Source organism: Mesoplodon mirus, assembly GCF_964341445.2.
Source record: "Mesoplodon mirus genome assembly, chromosome: 6".
Lineage (NCBI taxonomy): Eukaryota > Metazoa > Chordata > Mammalia > Artiodactyla > Ziphiidae > Mesoplodon > Mesoplodon mirus.
In genome coordinates this window covers 3,221,360-3,233,044 of record NC_138982.1, presented here as the reverse complement: position 1 = coordinate 3,233,044, position 11,685 = coordinate 3,221,360, and the positions used below count along the sequence as shown (strand labels likewise).

Here is an 11,685-nt window from a genome sequence, read left to right as displayed (position 1 = left end):
TCTGTCCCTTTAAGATGAGACCACAGTTGGGAAAGGCATTCCTAAGAGCAGCTGATGAGAAAACTGACTGCTGCTCTGCAATACACTGAGGCTGGTCTGCTTGACAGAGCTTCCAAGATCTTGCAGTTCCGTGTCTCCACCACCAGCTTGGTTTTCAGATGGGCCAAATCCTAGCTTGGCAGACCCCAGAAATTGGATTGGCCAGGCAACTTTAAGCTGTTGAGCCACATGCTAACCAACCTGTATGGTTCTTCCTTAGCCAGGAGGCCTCTAAAAGACCAGGAGTCTGCCACCACTCCTCTCCCAGCTCCAATGGCTTACTGTCTTACTGCTGGTGCCAAAGAGAAGTACAAGGAGCCTCTGGCCAAACATCTCTGCCCCCTAGGAACTAACCACCTAGTTAGGAAGACAAAAATATGTTTCAGGCCATATGTTTGCTTCTAAATTTCATCTACTAAAAGAAACCAGGGCTCTTAAGAAATCACTGAATCTGGAGCTGGGTGAGGAAAATATAAGATGAACCTGGTACATTACCCTGTGTCAAAAAATAAGGAAGTGCACAAAAAATTACTGTGACATATCAAAAGGACTGAGGAACCAGCTTGAAAGAGCACCCCTCTGGCCGTATCAGGAAATTCTGAGCATCAAAATGAGTTAACATTAAATTTTTAAAGAACTCCTCAGTCTCTATTTTTTCTTGATTGAATGACTGAATATATTCATTCACTAAAACATTTATGAAACACCTACTATGTACTAAGCCCAGATTTCAGTTATGAATAATAATATATGATTCTCAATAAACTAGTATAATGTGCATTTGAAAAGTTGATAGGGTGATAGCATAGTAAGAAAAATATATTATTTCAGGAAAAAATGTTTAAAAATGAAAAAATAATTTATGCATCTAAATTGATACTAAAAACTTAAAGAAGAGAAAGCTCTTTCTTCTTGTGTATATAATGATAGGGTTAGAAATACAGTATTTTACCACCAACATAGAACAGCTGATTGAGGCAAGAATCATAATGGATACTAAAAAGTAGTGGATGAAAGTGTGCTGACAGGCTTAAAGAATGCTGATCAGACTCAATTTCATCAATAATGGAAAAACCTAACGTGTTTCCTAATGTAATACAAGGAAAGAACACTCTTGTGTATTACTCCAACCTGGATCTAAATGTCCGTAAACAATCAGACAAACCCAAACTGAGGGTCATTCTACAAAATAACTGGCGAACATGCTTCAAAAATGTCAGTGTCATTAAAGACTATGTAAGACAATGAGCCTTGTTTCATATGAAATAAGCATTGACATTTGGGGGGACAAAGGGTCATGATTCTGCAACTTACTCTCAAATAGGTCAGTAAAAATAGTAATTATATATTTATATAAAAGATGAAGCAAATGTAGAAAATGTTAAGAACTGGGTAATCTAGGTGAAGGGTATACAACTCTTGCAACATTTCCACAGGTTAGAAATTTTCCAAAATAAGTTTTTTAAAATGTGAGAACACGTTTCTGGAAAGAAGTAATATAGGGTAAGAAATTAATATAGGGTATATGCCTTACTGAGCATCTATTCTGGTAGACACACACACACATGCACAATTACAAACATCTTTAATCCTCAACAATTCCTGAAGGAATTGAAAGGACAGGACATATCATTTAACTGTTATATTATTTAAAAGTAAGAAAAATAAAAGCAGATAAGTACTTCACCCTAAAAGCTTATTATCTCACCTTTAGAGAAGAAAATTAATTCTTGGGAAAAGAAAGGAAAACAATACACAGAGGTGTCAAATAAGGATCAGCTCTAAGTGAATATTATAGTGTTTCCTTTAGTTTTCTTGATTTTTCAGATTTTTACCACAAAAAATATGATTTATGCTCAAAAACTGTTAGGATTTTTAATAAAACAATTTTATAGGAAGGCACAAATGAAATCTTTCTAGAATTTAATAAATTTAGCCAAGTTATTACCGGTATTTAGATTCCCAGGTTTCATGACTGCAGAAGGCAGGGATGGGTGCACATGGCCAGGTGGTAACTACCCTTGGTACATTTACAACGGAATATTTGCATGTTTCCTCCATGGGCGCTGTACCATCTTGCTGGCCAAGACATCCAGGTCACAGCAGATTCGGGCACGTGTGGAGGAAGGCTGGATGATGTCATCCACAAACCCTGGGGAAGCACAGAAAAGGAAGCAGATCACCTGCAGCCCCAGATGCCGCCACCCATCCAACACCCACATGGTGCTCAGCCAGGGCACTATCTTCTGCGGCCAGCAGTGTGAGCAGGGCCCAACCTGACACAAGAGGAGCTGGGTCCTGTGAACCTTCCCCTGATCCCAGGAGTCCCCTGTTCCTCTGGCAGGTCCCAAACATCTGGCCTAGGAACACTTGGCAAGAAAAGGAAAATGTGACCCTCTCCCTACCAAGATGAATTCAACAGGGAATCCAATTAAGAAAGTGCACTTTTATTTTTTTTTAAATCACTATAACAATTCCTCCCATCCTGTACATAAACCCCTCTGCAATGTTACTATGCCACCCCTCCCATCAGGAAGTGGACTGTATTTCTTCACCTGGCCTTGTAACTTGCCTTGGCCAACAGAATGTGGCAAAAGTAACACTGCAACTTCCAAACCTAGGCCTCAAGGAACCTTGCAGCTTCCCTGCTCTCCCTCTTGCCCTCAGGACACCATGTAAAGCAGTGTGGACCAGCCTCCCTAAGAATAAGAAACCACGTGGAGAGACGGTCTACCTGACAGCCAGCCCCAGCCATATGAGTGAGGCCATCGTGGACTAGCCCCAGTCAGACCGCCAGATGACACAGCTGCATGACTGATCCCAGGCCCAGCCAGCAGAAGAGCCACCCAGTTCAGCCCAGACCAAACTGCTGAGCCTCAAAATTATAAGGGAAAACAAAACAAAACAAAACAAAAGGTGGTGGTTTTAAGTCACTTTGTTTTGGGTAGATTTTTCACAGCACTAGGGTGACTGGAACAACACTAAGAGATTCAGCCATTTCAGCAATGCTGTTTTGATCCTGGTGACAAAGCAGTGTCTTTAAGTGATGACTGCCCAGGGACAAGCCAGCCCTCACTGGTCTCCAGACTAAACTGGAAGGACCAAGGCAGACTTCCTGGAGTAAAATAAGAAGTAAGTGACCCAGCAAACGGACAGAGCTGCCCTCCCACCACAGGCCCTACCTCTCACGGCTGCAGGAAAAGGGTTGGCAAACTTCTCGATGTACTCTGCCTGCGCGGCCTCCACATTCTCGTGCCCTTTGAAGATGATCTCCACAGCGCCCTGTCACGAGAGGAGTTAGTGAACGCCCCTGGAGGCCCCTGGAGACCTGGGCAGGCCCCCCTCCGCTCATCATCATGGGCGTGGTTGCCAGTGTCCTGGTAAATCAAAGTGTACCAGAGACTAGTGCCAGCTCCAGGTGCCTGGAGTTGACCTCCACGACTCCGGGGGCTGTGATGGATGCTCAGCTGTGGCCCCAATGCCGAGCAGCCCAGGCTAAGCCAGGTGTTTGCCTCCCCAGATTCTGTCCTGCTCTCTCCAACTGCATTTATCCTTCTCTGAGGCCAAGATATTTGGCCCAGTTTCCACTGTTAAATCCACAGTTCCCTCACTGAAGGAAGCAGACTGCTGTTTTCCTTTTTCATGATTCTGAGCCCTGAGCACACAATTCAATGGCCAGAGGTGGAAAGATTGAAATGCAAACGTAGAAAAAATGAGGACTGCAGGATGAGCCTTCACGTCAGAACCCTTGAAAGTCAGCTTGGAGAGGCGGGGGCACGGGAGTTACCTGGTTCAACCGCAACAGCTGTTCTGAAGCAGGAAAGGAGTGGGGAGCAGGCTCAGCAACAGGAAGCACCTGCCCTAAGTCAGCAGCTTGGGGCTGGGGAAACGTCCAGTCCTCCAAAGGCCAGTTCAGCTGACTCAGCCCTCTCCCCTTTACTGACGTCTCAAAACCCACTCTAGGCTCCTCCCACCCGGGCACGGAGACGGCGGCACACGCCTGAAGTGAGAAGGCGGGAGGCAGGCTTGCCAGGGTCTAGACCCCAACTCCCTGGAGCCCTGGCCCCTCTCCAACATTTCCCAGACGCAGAAGGGAAAGCCAGGGGGCCTCACCTTTGCTCCCATGACTGCAATCTCTGCTGTGGGCCAGGCATAGTTGGTGTCACCACAAAGGTGCTTGGAGCTCATGACATCGTAAGCGCCACCATAGGCCTAGAACAGACCCAAATGCTGAATGTTAGTGCCTGAGTCACCCACGTCACATCCCTGAAAAACCCCAGGAAGCCAAGCAAAATGAGGACAAAAAGCAAGAAGAGCCCTCCTGGGCTGCTAAAGGCCCAGTGTCTGTGAGGCCAGGGAGCCGGAGCACAAGGACGCAGCCCACAGGCCTTTCACAGTTCATGGTCACGGTCTTTCCCGGCTGCTTTTTCCCACTGCTGCTTTCAGTTCCCAGATGACCAGGGGCACCTCTGCAGGGCGTGTCTGCAGGGCTGTCCACACTGTACTGTCCTCCGGAGCTTTCTAAGGGGAGCGAGGCGTAGTCTCCCTCCAGCGCTGCTGAACCTGTCGGCCAGACTTCCAGCCACAGCCCTGCCACGGGAGTGAGTGAGCTCACAGCCTCCAGCATGAGTTCCTCACCTTCCTGGTGATGACTGTCACTTTGGGAACAGTTGCCTCGGCAAACGCGTAGAGAAGCTTGGCGCCGTGCCGGATGATGCCCCCATACTCCTGCGTGGTGCCTGGGTCACGAGGAAGAGTTACTGGATACCCACAGAATCCTCAGGAGGTCGGCCTCTGCTCTCAGCTGGGAGGTCTTCCCCCTCCCCAGAGGGCCACCCCTCACACAGCCGCACCATCCAGACACCCAGAATGTGGAGACGTCACAAATCCTGAGGGAATTTTGCAAGATCTCCAAATAAAGTGGGTGCCTCGCTGGGCAAAACCACCTCTCCTGGCCCCCACCTCTGTCAATGACTCACCAGGGAGAAAGCCAGGGACATCCACAAACGTGATGAGTGGAATATTGAATGCGTCACAGAATCGGACAAAACGAGCCCCTTTCACAGATGAATTAATGTCCAAGCATCCTAGAAAAAGACAAATCATCCAGCTGAGCTTCTGGGCAATTCCCAGTCCCACCCACACTGGGAACGTGCCCTCAGCAACCATGCAGAGCTGGTTACTAAGGAGGCACCAAAGTTACCTCCTCAAAAAACGGCTAAGGGGATCTTCACACTCCAGGAAAAACTGGGAAGACAGGAGAACCCACCTGGCACTGGCCAGAGGGCCACGGAGTGGCGCCACCCGTGAGGGTCTGGAAGCAAAGCCCAGGGCAGGCAGCCAGTCTCAGCCTCATAAATTGAAGGGCTGCTTGCTGCCACCTGATGCACAGCCTGCCTCGCCCCTGCAGCCAGTCGTGGGAGGTGACATTCAGGGGCTGGTCTTAGAGAGTCCCTGTACCCTGCAATCAGATTCTGGCTTCACCAGCTATAGCCATGTGTCAGGTTAATTACTTCACTTTCTGAGCCTGAGATTCGCCACCTGAAAAGCAGGGGTGTTATCCCCCTCCCACCATAGCTGTAAGGATTACAGGAGATGGTATCTGGGAAAGGGCACAGAATGAGAGCTCAGTTACTAGTAAACCCTCTCCTACAACACTTTGCAAAGTATTTTATGAAGCCAGCATTACCCCGATACCAAAACAAGAAAGGGACATTACAAGAAAATGCAGACCAAAATCCCTCATGAACATAGATACAAACAGTCCTAAGATATTACCAAATCAAATCCAGCATTAGATAAAAACACTGATGCATCATGACCAAGTGCAGTTATACCCAAGAATTCGGACTTGATTTAATGTGTGAAAAGCAATGAAATTATTAAAGGAGAACAACCATATGGTCACTTCAATAGATATAAACATCTGAGAAAATCCAACATTCATAATTAAAAACTAGCAGTAAACTAGGAGTACAATTGAACTTCCATTATCTGATAAAGAATATCTACAAAAAAACTTATATACTCATGGATTAGAAGAATAAATAAATCCCCAAACTGATCTATACCAGTGCTGCCCGAAAGAGCTTTCTATGATGATGAAAATGTTCTCTGGCTCTGCTATTTGTTGACATAGTAGCCACTAGCCACATGCGGCTACCGAATACTTGAAACATGACTAGTAAAAGTGAGAGACTAAGTTCCTCATTGTATTTAATTTTAATTACTTATACTATTTTAATTATTTTAGATTTAAAGTTTAATAGCAAGTATAGTGGAGAAATCTGTATTTTTCAAACAATTCCTATCAAAATCATAGGGATTTCTGATAAGCAGATTCTAAGATTCACATGGTTAATACAAAGGAGACAGAATGGTCAAAACGGTATTTTCTTTTTTAAAATATCAGTATAGGAAGACTTACACTAACTGACTTGAAGACTCACAAAAGCAGGGCTTCTCAGTCTTGGTATTATCAACAATTTGGACAGGATAATTCTTTGCTGTGGGTGTTGGACTTCTGCACGTAGGATGTAGGGCAGCATCTCTGGCCTGCACCCACTAGATGCCAGTAGCACACCCCTCCACCCCTCATCCCCTCTGTGACAACCAAAAGTGTTTCCAACACTGCCACATGTTCCCAGGATATTGAAATTGTCCCTGGTGAGAACCACCAAGAACTACAAAGCTACAGTAATCAAGACAGTATGGCAGAGGCACAGAGGTAGGCAAAAACAGCAATGAAACAGGATAGATTGTGAAGAAACAGGCCCACACAACTGATTTTAGACCAGGCACCAAAACAATTCAGTGTGGAAAGTAAGTCTTGTTAACTAATGGTGATGGAACAATTAAATATCTGTATGGAAAAAAACGGAAGTAGACTCCTGTTTCACTCTATACTCTATACACAAAAATTAGTCCAAAATGGATTGTAGATCTTAACATAACCCACAACTACAAAGCTCCTAGAAGATGTTGTGGACTATCTTTGAAACTTTGTAGTAGGCAAAGATTTCCTGGACAGGACACAAAAAGTTCTAATCAGAAGTAAAAACACTGATAAATGGGACTTTACCAAGTTTTTAAAATAATGGGAATCAAAAGACACCACTAATTAAATGAATAAACAAGTCACAGACCAGGAAAAAAATATTTAAAATACATATATCTGACAAAGGATTCACATCCAGAATATATAAAGAACCCTACAAATCAACAATAAAAAGACAACTCAAAAAATAATAGCAATAGGCAAAACTTCCCTCTTGCCTAATGCATTTTCTGATGATAGAAATGTTCCATATCTTGTTTTGAATGGTGAATACAAAATTGTATAAACTGCCAAAACCCATCCCAATGAACATGTAATTTACTGTGCCTAAACTGTAACTCAATAAAAGAAAAATCTATGTTAATGACTTGAAATAAAGAATGTGAGTGATGAGTCCTGGGATGAAGACAATTCTAAATTAAGAAACCACAAGAAGTACAAAGAGGCCAGAATAAAAATCAAAATGAAGAAAAATACAAGCAATGACAACCAAAACAAGATAAAATCGTTGGGGAAATGAACACAGTCAGAAATGGAAAACCTGTGGCCCTGAGCTGCCAAGAGTGGGCCCCAGGTCCACTAAGATGATGGCCCCATCATCTTAGGCCCTAGTCCAGGCCTGACAGAGCCCCTGGCACCCAGAGAGCCCAATGAGCCCTGGCTTCCTACAGGAAGAAATGAGAACCAGTGTCAAGGGGGAGGAGGAGTGGGGGAGGGAAGGATCGGGAGTTTGGGATTAGCAGGTGCAAACTAGTATATATAGGTTGGATAAACAACAAGGTCCTAGGGTACAGCACAGGGAACTGTATTCAGTATCCAGTGATAAACCATAATGGAAAAGAATATATATACGTATAACTGAGTCACTTTGCTGTATAGCAGAAATCAACACAACACTGTAAATCAACTCTACTTCAATAAAAAAGAAAAAGAAATGAGAACCAGAAAAGAGGCCTCCTCTGTGAGCCTCTAAAGCTGCCTTTTGTGACACCCCATAAACATCACAAAGAATTACTGAGTCAAGGGCTTCACTGGTGGCACAATGGCTGAGAGTCCGCCTGCCGATGCAGGGGACACGGGTTCGTGCCCCAGTCCGGGAAGATCCCACATGCCGCGGAGAGGCTGGGCCCGTGAGCCATGGCCGCTGAGCCTGAGCGTCCGGAGCCTGTGCTCCGCAATGGGAGAGGCCACAACAGTGAGAGGCCCATGTACCGCAAAAAAAAAAAAAAAAAAAAAAAGAACCACCTATAGACATCTGGGGTGAAAGATTACGGTTGAGATTCCCTAAGGCCTTGGAGGAAAAAAACAGGGAGAGAGGGGGTTTGGGGGTGGGGATTAGGGCATTCAAGATCACCTGTGTATACAAGGGACTTCAGAAAGACGCAGACATGCTAGAGCCAGATGCATGTTCAGAAAAGACCTGAGAAGGGAAATCAGAAAATACCTTGAACGGATCAGTGGAATGGAATAGAGAGCCCAGAAATAAACCCACATACCTAGGGACAATTAATCTTTGACAAAGAAGGCAAGAATATACAATGGGAAAAGACGGTCCTTCAGCAAGTGGCGTTAAGAAAGTTGTACAGCCACATATAAATCAATGAAGTTAGAACACACCCTCACACCATACACAAAAATAAACTCAAAATGGCTTAAAGACATAAATATACGACAAGACACCATAAATGTCCGAGAAGAGAACTTAGGCAAAACATTCTCTGACATAAATTGTACCAATGTTTTCTTAGGTCAGTCTCCCAGGGCAACAGAAATAAAAGCAAAAATAAAAAATGGGACTTAATCAAGCTTATAAGCTTTCACACAGCAAAGGAAACCATAAACAAAATGAAAAGACAACCTACACACTGGGAGAAAATATTTGCAAATGATGCAACCAACAAGGGCTTAATTTCCAAAATATATAAAGAGCTACAATTCACTAACAACAACAACAAAAAAACCCAATTGAAAAATGGGCAGAAGACCTAAATAGACATTTCTCCAAAGAAGACATACAGATGGCCAATAGACACATGAACAGATGCTCATCATTGCTAATTATTAGAGAAATGCAAATCAAAACTATAATGAGGCACCACCTCACACCAGTCAGAATGGTCATCATTAAAAAGTCTACAAGTAATAAATGCTGGAGAGGGTTTGGAGAAAAGGGAATCCTCCTACACAGGTGTGGTTGACATATGATCCAGCAATCCCACTCCTGGGCATATACCCAGACAAAATTATAATTCAAAAAGATGCATGCACCCCTATGTTCACAAAAGCACTATTTACAATAGTCAAGACATGGAAACAACCTAAATGTCCAGTGACAGACGAATGGATAAAGATGATGTGGTATATATATAATGGAATATTATTCAGTCCCTAAAAAGAATGAAATAATGCCATTTGCAGCAACATGGATGGACCCAGAGATGATCATACTAAGTAAATTAAGTCAGGCAGAGAAAGACAAATACCATATGATATCACTTATATGTGGGATCTAAAATATGACACAAATGAACTTGTCTACAAAACAGAAACAGACTCACAGACATAGAAAACACACTTGTGGTTGCCACGAGGGGGTGGGGGAGGATTGGGAGTTTGGGATTCATAAACTATTATATATAGAATGGATAAACAACAAGGTCCTGCCATACAGCACAGGGAACTAACAATATATTCAATATCCTGTGATAAACCAGAATGGAAAAGAATATGAACAAGAATATATATGTGTATAATTGAGTCACTTTGCTGTACAGCAGAAATTAACACAACATTGTAAAACAACTATACTTCAATAAAAAAGTTTTTAAAAATAAAATACCTTGAGATGAATTAAAATGAAAACATAACATTACAAAAGACCTGAGAAGACCTTAGGCTTTAACCTTGGGCTGATACCTAAACTCAGTGTAAGTCTGGCTACATGTTGAAGGACAGCCTCAGTACAGAGACAATTTGCAAAGACTAGGAGAGATGTTTTCTTATTTGTCTGTTTTGGCACCTGGTGTTCAAGGTAATCTCTGTTAAAACAATAGCTGGACACAAGCTTAGGGAAACAACAAGGAATATAGCCTCTGCAAAAACAGCTGGGAAAAGTCACTAGACAAATGGACTACTACAGCATTCAACAATCAAAAAAACAACAAACTCTGGAAAAAGGGGAGAATATGATTTCCAGAGTTACCGCATTATAATATTCAAATGTTCAGTTTCCAACAAAAAATAGCAAAGCATACAAAAAAACAGGAAAGTACAGCCATTCAAATGAGCAAAATAAATTAAAAGAATCCATCCCGCAGAAGCCCAGACAATAAACTTACTAAACAAAGATTTTAAATCAACTGTCTTAAATATGCTCAAGGAGGTAAAGGAAAACATGAAGAACTAAAAAAATCAGGGAAAAAAAGTATGAACAAAATGAGAATATCAATAAAGAAAAATTATTAAAAGGAACCAAACAGAAATTCTATGGCTGAAAAGTACAATAACTGAAATGAAAAGTTCACTACAGGGGTTCAACAACAGACCTGAGTAGACAAGAAGGATAAGGAAACTTGAAGAAAACTTAAATAATCCAATCTGAGGAGCAGAAAGAAAAGAAAAAATGAAGTGAATAGAGACTAAGGGACCTATGGAATATCATCAACTGAACTGACATATACCGCATGGCAGTACCAGAAGGAAGAGAGAGAGAGAAAGGGGCAGAGAGATTATTTGAAGAAATAATGTCCAAAAACTTCTCAATTTTGGCACAAGACGTGAAGCTACAAATTCAAGAAACTCTAAGTAGGATAAACTCATACACACCCATACTGAGACACATTATAGTCAAATTATTAAAAGACAAAGACAGAATCTTGAAAGTAGCAAGAGAAAAGTGACTCATCATACACAAAGAATCTTCAGGGCTTCCCCGGTGGCACAGTGGTTGAGAATCCGCCTGCCAATGCCGGGGACACGGGTTTGATCCCTGGCCTGGGAAGATCCCACATGCTGCAGAGCAACTAAGCTCGTGTGCCACAACTACTGAGCCTGTGCTCTAGAGCCCGTGAGCCACAACTACTGAGCCCGCGTGCCGCAACTACTGAAGCCCACGCGCCTAGAGCCCGTGCTCCACAATGAGGGAAGCCACTGCAATGAGAAGCCCACGCACAGCAAAGAAGAGTAGCCCCCGCTCGCCGCAACTAGAAAAAGCCCGCGTGCAGCAACGAAGACCCAACACAGCCAAAAATAAATAAATGATTTTTTTAAAAAAAGAATCTTCAATAAGATTACCAAATGGGATACATATTTATAGTGCTGAAAGTTCTGTTTTTTATGGTAGTTCTATTTTTAGTTTTTTGAGAAACCTCCATACCATTTTGCATAGTGGCTGCACCAATCTACATTCCCACCAACAGTGTACAGGGTTCCCTTTTCTCCACATCCTTGCCAACATTTGTTATTTGTGTCCTTTTTGATGATAGTCATTCTGACAGGTGTGACGTGATATCTCATTGTGGTTTTGATTTGCATTTCCCTGATGATTAGCAAGGTTGAACATCTTTTCATGTGTCTATTGGTTATATGCA

The 11,685-nt window shown here is 43.0% G+C and overlaps 1 protein-coding gene across 1 annotated transcript in view; it reads right to left on the bottom strand.

Annotated features, from left to right (window-relative positions):
• Positions 1-956: 956 nt before the first annotated feature.
• The window catches only part of PCCB (propionyl-CoA carboxylase subunit beta), an 88,848-nt gene continuing 78,119 nt past the window's right edge, over positions 957-11,685 (bottom strand). Inside the window, exons 11-15 of the mRNA XM_082625934.1 lie at positions 5,019-5,126; positions 4,678-4,778; positions 4,153-4,251; positions 3,222-3,321; positions 957-2,191 (exon numbers count right to left, since the gene is read on the bottom strand). Coding sequence (XP_082482060.1) covers positions 2,070-2,191; positions 3,222-3,321; positions 4,153-4,251; positions 4,678-4,778; positions 5,019-5,126 — 530 coding nt within the window. The 3' untranslated portion in view covers positions 957-2,069. The remainder of the gene's footprint in view (positions 2,192-3,221; positions 3,322-4,152; positions 4,252-4,677; positions 4,779-5,018; positions 5,127-11,685) is intronic.